The sequence below is a fragment of the Saccopteryx leptura genome, chromosome 4 (assembly GCF_036850995.1).
Source record: "Saccopteryx leptura isolate mSacLep1 chromosome 4, mSacLep1_pri_phased_curated, whole genome shotgun sequence".
In the NCBI taxonomy this organism is placed as follows: Eukaryota; Metazoa; Chordata; class Mammalia; order Chiroptera; family Emballonuridae; genus Saccopteryx; species Saccopteryx leptura.
The window spans coordinates 14,349,483-14,364,721 of record NC_089506.1 but is presented as its reverse complement, the minus strand read 5'-3'; the positions used below and the strand labels follow the sequence as shown (position 1 = coordinate 14,364,721).

Below are 15,239 nucleotides of genomic sequence, written 5' to 3'. Positions count from 1 at the left end.
GACGGATGAAACAGAGGGAATCCGGTCATTTTTTTTTTTTTTTTTAAATAAAACATCGTTCAGACTTAAATATAAATTAAACGGAAATAATGTAAGTTATTTATTCTTTCTCTGTGGACCGGTACCAAATGGCCCACGGACCGGTACCGGGCCGCGGCCCGGGGTTTGGGTACCGCTGCTGTAAACCATCAACTCTTACACTCTTAGAGTGTACTCCATACACTCTAAGAAAATGTCAACAACTTACAGACGTGCCCCAGTGTGGTAGGCAGTCAGACAGACATGAGCAGAGCAAGGGTGATGGGCCAGTGTGGATCAAATAAGTTTGTAAAATATGATTTTTATGTTTGCTGGCTTATAGTTTGCATTGGAGACCTGGCAGGACCAGGCAGGTATTTGTGGTCTGTGAAATTGCAAATTACCTTCTTGCTTGGGAAGGGCCATTGTCTTGCTAATGTTTGCTGGAGGAGAAGTTTCTGAGCCAGAAAGTTTTGAAAAGAAGAGAAGAAGGAGAAGAGGCAGAAAGAAGCCATGTTGGCAGGGAAAGAGAGAGAGAAGAAGGAAAAGCAGAGGGAAGCTGTGTTTGCAGAGTGAGAGCAGAGAGAAAGCAGAGTGCTGAAGGAGAAGCCATGTTGGCAGAGAAGGGAGAAGGGGTGCGGATGGGGAACCAGAGCTGAGGGGCTTTGGGAGCTCCGCTGAGCTGAGACTGGTGGGGACCTTTGATTCCAGGAGGAACCGGAGAAGATTCTCCTGGTTGTGGAACCGGAGAATGAGTCAGGGCTTTGGGAGCCCTGAGTGAGAGGGAAGTGTTTTCCCTGTGTGTTTGCTTGTTGCCCAGTACAAGACTTCAATAAAGGAACAACCCACCATCTTTTGGCTCCCCTGTTTCTTTACCGTCTGTCTGAATTCAATGGGAACCTGCATGGGGCCACAGCTGCTAGCAGTACAGCCAGATACAGGAGGTCACCAGGACAGAGCCTCAGGTGCCTAGCAACAGGCAAAACTGGGAAAACAGGGACCTCGCCTACAAGGTGATCTTTCCCCCCCAGCATATAAGTGGTCGTGCAAGTTAGGCCCCTTAAGCATGAAGCCCCTAGGACACTGAAGTTCTGACCTACATCCAATATATCTAGGCCTCAACTGTATTTCAGCTCCAGGCCCAGAAAAGCAGCAAAACCACACAAGCAAGGCCAAATCTGACCTCAGAACCAGCTGCATTACTGATAAACCTCTGGCTCTGACCACTCGGTGAAGAGCATGCCCCTGCAAAGATGCACCTGGAGAGCTGATGAGTATTTATTAGACCCTCCAATATTTACTGGCACCTCCCATCACACGCTCACCCTTACCGGCCCTGAGGAGGGAGGACCCAGCGCCTCTCCTGCTCCTGATCTTGCCCCTCCCTCTCCTCTTCTTTACCTCCCTTTTCCTCTTAAACTCCCAGGGCCCTTCTGTTGCCTCTGTAACGTTTCCTAAAGCTCATTTCTTCCACCTCTGTGACTTGGTTGCAGCATCATACAGATACGCCAAGGCCGTGGGTTTGATCCCCAGTCAGGGCACATACAAGAGTCAACCAATGAATGCGTGGATAGGTGGAATTCAATGCGTGGATTCAATGTTTCTCTCTCTCTCTCCCCCTTCCTTTCTCTCAAAAACAAAAACAAAAACAAACAAAAAAACCCCAGTAAATAAATTTTAAAAATTAAAAAAAAAAAAAAATCCTTTCTCATAATTTGAGTCTTGACTGAATTCTTTCCTAGCCAGAGCTCCAGTCCGGAGGAGGCTGGTGAACCAGGGTCTGGTCCGACCCCACCTGTATTACAGCTGGTGCCACTTTCATTCTTGCTGCCGCCAACACTAAGTATTTTCAAACTTGAGTATGCTGGAATGTTAAGCTTTTATTACATATATAACACAAGTAGACATAGCAATTATGTACCAGTTCCCTATATTTTAGAGGTCAGAAAATTCAGCTCAGTGGGAGCCTTTAAGGCTCTTCATTTGGAGACAGAAGTGCAACAACTGAACCATATTGTCTGAATTTGTTGGTGCATCAAAGTCGAGACTGAGTCCCATCTCCCGGAGTCCTTACATTCTATTGTCAAAGAAGTGACTCCATCATCTACCTTGACTTTGAAAAGCTGTTGCTTAATAGCCCACAAAGCTCTGCCTGTAGAAATTCAAGTCTTCAACAGTAATGCAAATTTCAGTTTTGTATTTCTGCTGAAAAGGGTTGTCTGACATGAACACTGTATTCTGAATCAGCTGAAATGCAGGATGATTTTCAGCATAAAATGGTCATCACGAAGCCTCCCCTCTTCTAAATGTTCACGCTGTCCTGACTTAACACAAGAACATCCTAGAAGTAACATGGGGACTGACCCAGAAGTCATCTCAGATGTCACCAGTGCTTCTCAGAACCAGTGAGCAACCTCACTTGGGTGGCCGGATGATGTCAGCACGAGAGATTTCATGAACGGATGCAAGGAAACAGACCAGATGGATTCCAGCTTTGCAGGCAGGAAAAAAAAATTACGCACATGGCACAAACACATGACACGACAGAGGGTTCACCCACTTCCCTTCCCAGATCAGGACTTACCCAATCACAATCAGCCCCAGGCCTGCGCTCGCGTCCCCCAGGCCGGGCCCCGCGCCTCCAGGCCTGGGCGCCCCTGGGCGCTGACACCCGGCGCGGGTCCCCTGCAGACGCCAGGCGGCCGCGCGCCCCCGCGCCCCCGGGGCCTCGGCTCCCCGCCCGACCAGCGCCGCGCCCCTGGCCCCGCTAACCCCGCACATGCCGCCGAGTCGCGTCCGGGCACCGCGAGCCTCTAGCGGCGCGGCCAGGGGCGCTCTGGGCCGGTTCTGCGTGGCCGATGGGCGAGGCTGCTCACTGGGCGCGCGCGGCTGCTTTCCCCTCCGGATCCTGCGGCCCCGCAAGGGCCAGATCCCTGTGCGGCCGGGCGACGCCTCCGTCCCCTCCGCGCACGCCCTGCCCTCCTCCTCCTTCCCCGGGAGGCGCGCTCCGCGGAGGTCCAGCGGGGCCAGACGGCAGGTCCCCAGCGCCCCTTCTTGCAAAGCCTGGCCGCGCTCCCCGCCCCCATCCGCCGGCTTCCTGCCCGCGGTCCACCTCCCACTTTCCCAGGACCCTGACCTCCGGAAAAGCACGCGGTTCCACCTTCCCGCTGCCGGAGGCCGGATTCCATAATACAGTAACCTGGGTTTGGCAGAAGGCCACTCAGCCTCTTGGCACCGGCCCCACCGCCCTCTCCCGGCCTCCGGTGAGCACAGGCCTGGCCTACCCACCCCTTCCCCGGGGGCTGTGTTAGTGGGTCTGTCACGAAGGTGTTTGCTGTTCTTAGTTCTTTTAAACAGAATTTCTGGTACGCGCAAGATGCTATTCTGATTACCAGGAACTCTAGATCTAATTATGCACCAAAGATTTGTTTTCTTTCGTATCTTGCCTCTCCATCTGCAAATAGATGCGTTTTCTCATATAGTCCAACAACTTGTTCACCAAACAGAGAGCATACCTGTGTTTTGGTCTAATTATAAGTTTCAAACTTGGAGTCATACAATTATACCAGGATCAGCGTTACTGGACTCTTAAGTTATGAAACAGCAAAATTACCAGGCCACTATTTTCATAACTAAAAGAAAAGGTAGAGAGTTAGCTGAGGTAAGATAACACTCGTAAAGCCCAGTGTAAAAGAGGGGACACTTCCCCCCCATGGAAAGAGCTGTAATGATGATGGCCAATAAAGTGAAGGCTGGTGCACTTTCCACCTGCCCAGCACGGCCCTCTCCCTTTGAGATCTGAGACCTTCTAAGTCTGAACGGCTTCAAAGAGGCGCTCCGAGTCCTCCTGCTCAGTACCCCACAACCTAGAGGCCAACCTGCCTGTTCCATTCCGTAGTGAAAAGTCTTATTTATTTGCAATCTTTTAAGGGTCAACCCTGTGACAATGAGAAGAAACCACAACCGAAAACACATCATCCACTTCTGTAAGGACACGAGGAGCTTCACCGTGTTTACAGATAATCAGCAAATGGTTCTAAATTCTAAAATTAATGAGATTTTAAAGCCTGATACGTATATATGAGTATACATGCAAGGTGTGTGCATATGTATCAGGGAAAAGAGTGGTGTATGAAGTAAACACATTTGTAAGTAAAAGGACATATGACACAAAGAAAGAAAAGAACATTATGATCCAAGCGTACGGTAGCTGCTTTATACATCTGCTATTTTGTTTATTTTGTTCAACTGTTTAACACCCATACCTGGCAGGTATTATTATCCTATTTTTTTTATAAAAAATACTGAAGACAGCCTGCTCAGGCGGTAACACAGTAGATAGAGTACCTAAGGACCAGGTTCAAAACCCCGAGGTTGCCAGTTTGAGTGCGGGCTCATCTGGCTTGAGCACAGGTCCACCAGCTTGAGAGTGTGGTCAATTAATTGAGCATGGGATCATAGACATGACCCATAGTTGCTGGCTTGAGGCCAAAGGTCACTGGCTTGAGCAAGGGGTCACTGGCTCTGCTGAAGATGCCTCTGTTCCCGCCCATCAAGGCACTTATGAGAAGGCAATCAATGAACAATTAAGGTGCAGCAACTATGAGTTGATGCTTCTCATCTCCCTTCTTCTTCTTCTTCTTCTTCTTCTTCTTCTTCTTCTTCTTCTCTCTCTCTCTCTCTCTCTCTCTCTCTCTCTCTCTTTCACTCTCAGTATCTATTACTGCATAACAAACCACCCAACAACCCTAAAATGTAGTAGGTTAAAACAACTTATCTTGTTATGCTCACAATCCACAAATTTCATTAAGACTTGGCTGGTGATTCTTCTGCTCCATGTGGCATTGACTGGGATTACTCAGTGGTGTTCAGCTGGCCACTGGGCTGGTCTGGAGAGTCCAGTAAGACTTAACCTATCATGTATCATATTTCCCCATGTATAAGATGCTCCATGTATAAGATGCTCCATGTATAAGATGCACCTTAATTTTGTTTAACACCCATACCTGGCAGGTATTATTATCCAATTTGAAAAATTGGCCCAAAATTTGAAAAAAAAATGTATTACATAAAGTTATTGAACTCAAGTTTTATTCATTATAAAATTCATACAACTCCTCATCACGGTCATAACTCCCATCCATTAGCTTGTCCTCTTCTGTGTCTGATGATGAATCACTATCTTCATATATTGCCTCATCCTCAGTTCCATCTATGGCATTTGAAATGCCACACTTCTTAAATGACTTGACAACTATCTAAATCTTGATATTATCCCAGGATATTTTCACCCAGGTACAAACTTCTATAGTTGGTTTCTTCACTCTTCCTGCTGGTGTCAAATTGCCCTCAGAAGACTTCACCCATTGGTTCCATTCATCTCTCATGGCAGCTTTGAAGGGTTTGTTAATACTGACATCAAGTGATTGGAGCTGGGATGTCAAGCCTCCAGGTATGATGGCAAGTTTTGTTTTTTGCTCTGCAGCAATCTTCTTTGTGGTTTTCATCAGCAATTCTTCTTGCCTCACGCTGAACCATCTTTGTGGACACAAGAATTCTAATTGCCCTTTGCTCTTCAATCCATATCTTCAATTCTCTCTCTAAATCAGGCCATTTTGCTGACTTGCCTCTCATGGCCTTCTTCTGCCATGGAGTTTTCAGTAGGGTTTCTTCCCGTAGCCAGTCTCGGATTGATTTCTCAGTTGGAGGAGGACTAAATTTATGTTCAGCAGCACAATTTCCAGTCACTTTTGCACAGTGGATCACTTTTAACTTGAATTCAGCACTGTACAAAAATCTTTCCTGAGCCATTTCTGGGCAGAACGTGGTAAAACATAACCCACTATTATATACCGGTAACAAGTGTGAAGCAATGAGCACAAAGACAACGAGTGAGAAAAGGCAGAAAATGCAAGTAAAAAAATTTACAACCACTGTATAAGACGCACCCAGTGTTTAGACCCCAACTTTTTCGGAAAAGGGTGCATCTTATACATGGGGGAAGCTGGGTATCTAGCACTTTGGGGCGGGGGAACGGCTGGAAGGCTGGACACAGGTGAGCCCTTCTCCCAGGTAGTCTCGAGACCTCCCCAAGGACTCCCCGCTGCAGAGCAGTCATAATTCCTACATGGAAGCTCAGGCCTCCAAACCAAAGCAGACACTGCCAGCGCTGTAAGATGCAGGGTCACTTCCAATGCACTTCACTGTCAAGCAGTCACAGATTCAAAGGGTTGGAAGATAGAGCCCAGCTCTCAATAAGAAGACTGTCAAAGGATGTGCAGACATCTCCACTCTGCCATAATCCACCTAAAAGTCCATCATCTCCATTGTGTTCAAGTGAGAATGCAGAGGCTCCTCCTTGAGGCCCTTCCTCAAGGACGTGAAGGCCTGTGAACTAAATGGACAAGCCAACAGCCTCCCATAAGCCTAAATCAATGGTGACACAGAGACAGGGTAACCACAACAGACACTCGGGGATACAGCCGTCATCCGTCTGCGGCTGTTTGAAATCCAAGCAGGCTCAAGTTGCTTGGTTAGGACCCACTTCTGCTCTTCAGCTTCTTCCCAGATCTTAGCTCGGCCTACTGGGCTTTTGCTCCTGCCCTCTGAGTCATCCTCATGAATATGAAATGGTCCAGGTTCGCAACTGAGGATGCTCTCAGCTGCTGCCTTCCTGAGAAGTTCAGGAGGGAACGAAAGTCTGAGTCCTACTAGTTCAAGCTGGTCGTGCCTCCGCCAACTCCACCAACATAAAGTTCTCCTACATACAGTTTGTGCTTCTCTTTGAATTTTATCGGAGTTTACTCCATTAGTCATAAGCCACACTGAGTTTTCTTTCTGGGACAGAAATGTAGTTTATTTAATCCAATATATCTAAAATGTTATTGTTTCAACATGTAATCAGCATAAAAAGAGTATGAAATATTTTAAATTACTGCAAATCTTAGGCTTACCAGGCCTCCATAATCATGTGAGCTAATTCTTGAAAATAAATCTTTTTATCTCTCCACCTCTCTCTATATGTATCTATAAATACATCTCTCTCTATATGAATCTATAAATAGGTATAAAGATGTTGCTGCAGACATGGATGTAAATGCATCCTAGCCATTCTGGTTCTCATGAGAACCCTGGGTAATACAATGGTGAAAGTAAGATGAAATATAGAGTTTAAGAACAATGCATTGTTCTTATTAATTTATTAATTGTGACAAATGTACCATAATAATATGAGGTGTTGATAATAGGAAGCAGCTATTTGGTAAATTTAAAACTGTCCTAAAGTTCAAAAGTTTATTTAAAAATATGTTAAACTCCTCAGACCAGGCGGTGGCACAGTGGATAGAGCATCAGACTAGGATGCAGAGGACCCAGGTTCGAGACCCCGAGGTCACCAGCTTGAGCGCGGCTTATCTGGTTTGAGCAAAAGCTCACCAGCTTGGACCCAAGGTCGCTGGCTCGAGCAAGGGTTACTCGGTCTGCTGAGGCACATATAAGAAAGCAATCAATGAACAACTAAGGTCTCGCAGTGAAAAACTGATGATTAGTGCTTCTCATCTCTCTCTGTTCCTGTCTGTCTGTCCCTGTCTATCCCTCTCTCTGACTCTCTCTCTGTCCTTATAAAAATATGTTAAACTCCTCTACACACTTAAATGTATTTTATTAGTAACTACTTTCCAAAAAGACCAATAAACAATATTATGTTTTATTATTTGAATTTGAATAGTATAATGATGTTAGAAAGTTCTAGGCAAACTATGAAGTTCACAGCTTATACACAATTATAAAAAATATAGTTAATATATGATTTAACATGAAAATGAAAAAAATATTACCTAAGTGGCAAAACATATAAGGATGTTAGTTTTAAATAATTACAAAAAATTTTAGTAGTTATAGCTTATAAATAATGATGTAAATTTCCTTTGTGAGAATTTTTTTCTGAGAACATTCATATGTCCGCTGCAGCATATTTATGGTAGCCAAGATATGGAAACAACTCAAGTGTCCATTAATAGATGACTGGGTAAAAAAAGTGATACATATATACAATGGAATACTACTTAGACAAAAAAATAGAATTAAATTTTACCATTGCAACAACACGGATGGACTTAGAGGGTATTATGCTAAGTGAAAGAATTCAGTCATGGAAAGCTAATACCATGATTTCACTGGTGTATGGAATCTGAAGAACAAAATAAACAAACAAACAAAATAGAAAGTATCAAATACAGAGAACAAATTGATGGTTACCAGAAGGAAGAAAGAAGGTTTTGAGGGTGGGGTCAAAAAAGGTGAAAGGATTAAGAAGTAGGAATTGGTAATTACAAAATAGTTACAGGGATGTAAAGTCCAGCTCAGGAAATACAGTCAGTAATACTATAATAATTATGTAGGGTGCCACTTGGGTACTTGAATTATCAAGGTATCATTTTGTAAATTATATGATTGTCTGACCACTATGCTATACAGCTGAAACTAATATAAAATAATACTGCATGTCAACTGTAATTAAAAAATAAAATTAAGAAAAAAAAATTAACAATATCCACCCTTCCCAATTTATACATCAATCTAGTAAACTTCTGCTCATAGTGGACAGAGACACCTGCCACCGTGCACCTTGGCTGATAAAGGGGACATTGATGGTCTCTCCAACAGTTTTTACATCATAGCTTTTGCTTTTTCTTCCCTGAAGCTTTTCCCAGTCTGCTCATGTCTCCAGAATATCATATTCCAACTCAGAACACTTTTGGCATCCATACATGAATTCTTGTTTGCTTTATATTTTATGATTAAAGGTTTTCTTGTCTCCACAGCGAGGTCCTTCAGAGCAGAGATTATGCTTTACGCTCCCGGTGACAGTGACTGGGTATGGTCCCCTGGGGTGGTTGAAGGGCAATGTCTCAAGAAGGAACAGCCTCCAGTCTGAGGATGAACACTGTTGCCTCTGATAGTAATGGCTGATTTGATTTATATAGCATCTTTCTCCCGATGAATTCTAAACATCTCGGCGCATTATTTCATGCATGCAAGATAATTTGGGGGGCAATTATTTACAAACAGAAGCCAAATAAAGAGAAAACATTACAGTGGTTTTTTTAAAGGCAAAAAGAAAGAAAGAAAGAAAGAAAGAAAGAAAGAAAGAAAGAAAGAAAGAAAGAAAGAAAGAAAGAAAGAACAGCCTATATAAAGCAAAATACAACTATGTTCCTCTTTTTGGATTAACATATTTTATGCAATACTGCCAGAAAGCCACTAGATGTCAATCTTTCACATTTTTTTGACATTTTGAAAATCATGCTAGATGGATTTTAAAGTATGGTTTTTTGCAAATTTTAAGATTTAGTGGAAATTCATTCCAGTGCAGGTGCAAAATCCTGTTTAGATCAGTGCAGGTGCAAAATCCTGTTTTGCAGCAAGCATTATTATAAGTTTCAGTTTCATTTTATGGCTTAAAGTCTACCACCTCTGATATAAAAGTTATACCAGCTTTCTTTGCATTAGAATTTGCATGTACAAACACTACATCCATACATTTATATTCAACATTTCTGTATTCTCACATTAAACTGTGTGTTTTTAATAAACAATATAAAGCTGTTGCTTACAGCTTACATTCTGAGGGGATTATATTTGCCTCTGTAGCAGACTGGGCTGAGGGTTCCAGCCATCCAAATCACCCTAATCCAATCAAGAAATAGGGAGATTTTTATCTGGTTCAGTCTGTGTTCGACGGGTCTATTTCCAATTCATCCTAACTCCTGTGTGGTTTCTGTTTACTGTCTAGCTTTTCTAGTTATACTCAGGTAGTGCTTGGTCTCAAAACTGTCTAGGTTGGCATTGCTGGAAATAGAACTAGGAAAAGTTTTGTAGTGAAATATTGCACAATGTTGTAAAAATCACCATTCATCTCCCAAGGAAAGCTTTACTAAAATACGCCTTTTCCCTCTCCTAGTGCTCGTAATGCAGGAATGGTTCACTAATGCTCTCTGGTGAAAACAGAGTTGGTTGTATCCTGCTTCATGGTCAGCCTAAAAGGACAAAAACAGAAGTTTCCAACAGCGGCAAGTACATGGATTAGAAGTGTGTTTGAAACAGCGTGTGCATACACACAAGACACTCAACTCAAAGTGTTTTATCATTTTAGCTAACTAGTCCAGACCACAAGTTTTAAAAGTAGGACTTACGTTGAGCAAACCCAGCTACTGTCACTGCATTGCATAAAAAGGTGGTTTCATAACAAAAGAAAAGTGATTGTCACACGTTTGCTATTACATTATTCTTAGAAATCTAGTAAGGAACTGAAGTTAGTGATCAATTTTAAAACTGTCATTTTAATAAATCTTTAAAACAAGTATTTCAAATTTTTTTTTGATCATCAAAATCATCTCATTCATGTTAGAAATCAACAAGCAAGAGAGATTTATTAAAGTATTATGTGAAAGAAACATACTTATTGGATGAACATATACAGTGGTACCTTGAGATACGAGTTTAATTCGTTCTGTAACCGAGCTCAGACAACTTGTATATCAAACAAATTTCTCCCATTTAAAATAACTGAAATAGATTTAATCTGTTCCAGCCCTGTGAAACATCCCCAACCATCCTAAATTATAAAAAAAGACATGTTTTTAATTAAGAAACACACATGTATACTTTACCAATGCATAACAAAATATATGAAATAAAAGAAAAAGTGTTATTTAGTACTGTATTCTTACCTTGGAGACAGACGAGTGCGGCTAATGGAGGTGAATGGTGGAGGAGGAGGGAGGGAGGAAGGGATGCAGGCACTGTAGACACGTAAACTAAAACTGCACTTTCTTAACACTAAATGTAAACTAAAACTGCATTTTCTTTAAACAAAACTAAAACTGCACTTTCTTTATTTAAAATAAAACCACAAAAACTTAATTGTAAAAAAAATGCACTTTCTTAACTTTAAACATAATCTAAGCTTAACATTATGTATTTTTCATTTAATTATCACCTATTTCTGCCTTTTTGGCTTCACTTTCAGCAGTTTCACTTGCAGGACTTTTGAATAAAAATCTATTCAAAGAGGTTTGCTTTTGCATGCCATTTAAAATGTTACGGAAATGTGATAAACAAGTGTCATTAAAACGTGCTGAAGCAATACCAGTTGAAACTTTTTCTGGGTGTTTCTTTTCAATAAAACTTGAAAGCTTCTCCCACATTGCCAGCATGTCTTTAATTTCACTTGTAGAAATCACTTCCTCCGACTCTACCTCCTCCTCACTACTAATCTCTTGCAGAAGCTCTGTAAATTGCATCATCTGTAGCTCTTTCAACTCCTCAGTTGAGAGTTCCTCCTCATGTTCCTCAACGAGCTCGTTTACGTCACCCTCATCCATCTCCAGACCCATCAACTTTCTGAGGGACACAATCTCCTCCAATGCTTCTACCTCGGTCTCAGTCTCTGGTTCGACTCCTTCAAAGTCCCTGTCTGCAACAACATCAGGCCATAGCTTTTTCCATGCCGAGTTCAAGGTTCTTCTTGTAACCTCTTGCCATGCCAAGTCAATAATGCGGAAACATATCACGATGTTGTAGTGATCTTTCCAAAACTCTCAAAGGGTTTTATTTGTATTCTCAGTCACCTCAAAGCAGCGGTGGAACAAGTGCTTCGTATAAAGCTTTTTAAAGTTGGACATGATCTGCTGATCCATAGGTTGCAAGATTAAAGTCGTGTTGGGTGGGAGGTAGAGGACTTTCACAAATTTGAACCCATTGAGAATGTCATCTTCAAGACCAGGTGGTTGGGCTGGAGCATTTTCAAGAATAAGTAATGCTTTCATTGGGAGTTTATTTTCTTGAAGCTATTTCTTCACTGCAGGACCAAAGATAAGATTTACCCATTCAATAAAAAACTGTCGCATAACTCATGCCCTAGAATTGGCGTACCACATAACCTGCAGTTTTTCTTTAAGAATCTTGTGAGTTGGCCCTGGCCAGTTGGCTCAGCGGTAGAGCATCGGCCTGGCGTGCGGGGGATCTGGGTTCGATTCCTGGCCGGGGCACATGGGAGAGGCGCCCATTTGCTTCTCCATCCCCCCCTTCCTCTCTGTCTCTCTCTTCCCCTCCCGCAGCCGGGGTTCCATTGGAGCGGGGATGGCCCAGGCGCTGGGGATGGCTCCTTGGCCTCTGCCCCAGGTGCAGGAGTGGCTCTGGTCACGGCGGAGCGACACCCCGGAGGGGTGGAGCGTCGCCCCCTGGTGGGCAGAGTGTCGCCCCTGGTGGGCGTGCCAGGTGGATACCAGTCGGGCGCATGCGGGAGTCTGTCTGACTGTCTCTCCCCGTTTCCAGCTTCAGAAAAAAAAAAAAATCTAAAAAAAAAAAAAAAAAAGAATCTTGTGAGTCTTAAAGGCTCGAGAATTTTCAGAATGATACACTAGTAGTGGCTTTACTGTACAGTCACCGCTAGCATTTGCACACAATGCAGGAGTCAGACGATCTTCATGGGTTTATGGCCAGGCAGCTTCTTCTCCTCTGTGGTGATGAAAGTCCTCCAGGGCATTTTTTTCCAAAACAATTCTGTTTCATCACAGTTGAACACTTGTTGGCTGATGTAGCCTTCCTTTGTGATAAGCGTAGCAAAACTTGCGATGTGGCCCTGGCTGGTTAGCTCAGTGGGAGAGTGTCGGCCTGTTGTGCAGGATTCCCAGCCAGAGCACACAGGAGAAGAGCCCATCTGCTTCTTCACCCCTCCCCCTCTCCTTCCTCTCTGTCTCTCTCTTCCCCTCCCGCAGCCAAGGCTCCATTGGCGCAAAGTTGGCCCGGATGCTGAGGATGGCTCTATGGCCTCTGCCTCAGGCACTAGAATGGCTCTGGTTGCAACAGAGCAATGCCCCAGATGGGCAGAGCATTGCCCCCTGGTGGGCATGCCGGGAGGATCCCGGTTGGGCGCATGTGGGAGTCTGTCTGACTGCCTCCCCGTTTCCAACTTCAGAGAAAAAAAACAAAACCTTGCGATGTACTCCTCAGCTGCCTTAACGTCAGCGCTTGCAGCTTCACCATGCCTCACCATTGAGTGGATGCCAGATCTCTTCTTGAAATTTTCAAACAAGCCATGACTTGCCTTAAATGTATCTTCTGCTGCCTCTTTTGAGGTTGATGGTTCTTTCTTCTTCAAGTTGCTGTCACTTGTATCTCCTGCCAGCTCTTTCTCTCTCACCCACACCAGCAGAAGCTTCTCCATTTCTTCATGGATATTTGTCCTTAATTGGGACAGAACTGTAGTTCCTTTCACTGGATTTGCACTTTTGATGGCATCTTTTTGTTTAAGGATGGTACAAATTGTAGATATATTACGGTCATACAGCCTTGCCAGTTCAATCACTCGTACACCACGCTCATGTTTTTCTATTACTTCTTGCTTTACTTCTATCAACATCATTCTCTTCTTCTTCTCACCACTGTCCTTTACACTCACTTTCTTTGGCCCCATGATAGCACACAAAAAAAGTTAGTAAAAAATGCAAAAATGATGCCAGAACAAGTACAGTACACGAGATTCGAATTGATTCTGTAGGTAACATGTGAGAAAGAATGAGATGCTGGTGTTGTGCTGCCAATACTGGACCCAGCGCCAATGTGTCAACTAGCAGCAGCTTCCCCAGTCATGACTCGTATCTCGGAATTTCTCTCGGATCTCAAACAAAAATACAGACCAAGTCGTAGCTCGTATCTTAAAAAAAAATGGTATGTTGTTCTCCTCGTATCTCAAGGTACCACTGTATATAAAGGCCTGGCAAGGATTACAGTTGTCAATATTTAATTACAAGGCATCTTCTAACAACATCTTTAAGTGAAAAATCTAAGTAAGAAAAAACTAATATGCTGGTATATTCTTTCTCCTTGCAAGGGCCATATCTAATTCCTTCTGGTCTATTGTTTTTTCTAGTAAGACATACTTACTCATTACTGCCTTACTAGAATATATAAAATATTTGACTTGACATTAAATACACACAAAATAATTTATAATACACATGAAATATATATAAAATAAACTAGACTTAGCAAAATTAATACTTTATTATAAGAATCCATGTTTTTTATGCCAAAGGTCAGTTGTCATCTATACTTTAAAATGGACAAAGCTAAATGGCTTTAACTTTTGGTCTTATCAATATTAATAGAAATATTATTCTGAGGAAGTTACATTTAGGTTACTTATTAACATGATTTTTATTTTTCAAATGTATTTTAATTGAAAAGAGTATAATATCTTAGAGTAGATTTATTACAGGAAAAAATACTACCTACTACCTCAAAGGTAGATTTTAATTTTCATTACCATATTAAACAATCTGTTAAAAAATAAACCAAACACTTGCTTTCACATATTATGGATGATATGCACTGACTGCCTGGCTTTGATTCTTACATATTAGTCATGTGAAATTAAACAAATTCCTTTTCTTTCTGAGTGTCAATGTTTTCACAGAATGAAAATAACACCCCTGCCCTGTAAGTTTGTTCGGGGATTCACGATAATGTCTGGAGATGCAGGCAGCCCTACAGTTTGCAGGTGTCTAGGAGACAGGGAAATACCGGCTCTTATTTTAAATGCTAAAAACCTCATATTTGTACAATCATACATATTTGAGCAATGCTCAGGTCAGTCGTGAAACACAATTACAACAGTGTTAACTCTGTTAGCAAGTAAAACAAAAGTCTGGCCAACGCAGGCCTTTTCTAGAGACTATGGCACCTGCGTTTACACTCTCTTATGCATCAATGTCATCCTCCGAGCTCAGCCCTGTTCGTGCCACCTCGCTGCCTTAAAACATTCAGTGACTTCTCCAGGGTTTACTAAACAGAGTCTGGTCTCCAAGGCTCCCTCCAGTTTTCTCCTACTTCCCTTTCAAACACTGTGCTCTTAACTTACTGAATTCCTCATATGACCCGTACTGTTATACCTCCATGTGTTTGCTCACAGTTCCAGTCTGCTGGAATGTCCTCCAAACTCCAACTACGTATTTACCCCCATTCACAGCTTCTTTAGGACTCATCCAGACCCCCTTCTTTCTTTCCCTAATCTATGGACTCTTCTCTCAACTGTGTGCTCGGGGCCCCTGGCTCATCCACCATGTTTTCCCCATTCTTTGTTGATCAGATCCATTTCCAGCTCTTTCTCTAGATTACTCAGAAAGTCCAGCTCCCTCTGGGTTTTAGATGGAATAGGT

The 15,239-nt window shown here is 42.8% G+C and overlaps 1 protein-coding gene across 3 annotated transcripts in view; it reads right to left on the bottom strand.

The window, feature by feature from the left end:
- FAM149A (family with sequence similarity 149 member A) overlaps window positions 1-15,239 on the bottom strand; it is a 54,804-nt gene that overhangs the window by 32,621 nt on the left and 6,944 nt on the right. The window contains exon 1 of one of the 3 annotated variants that reach the window (XM_066380206.1): window positions 2,603-3,115. The exons of the other annotated variants lie outside the window; for them this stretch is intronic. Coding sequence (XP_066236303.1) covers window positions 2,603-2,799 — 197 coding nt within the window. The 5' untranslated portion in view covers window positions 2,800-3,115. Of the gene's footprint in view, window positions 1-2,602; window positions 3,116-15,239 lie in introns of those variants that run through there. 3 annotated transcript variants of the gene reach the window in all.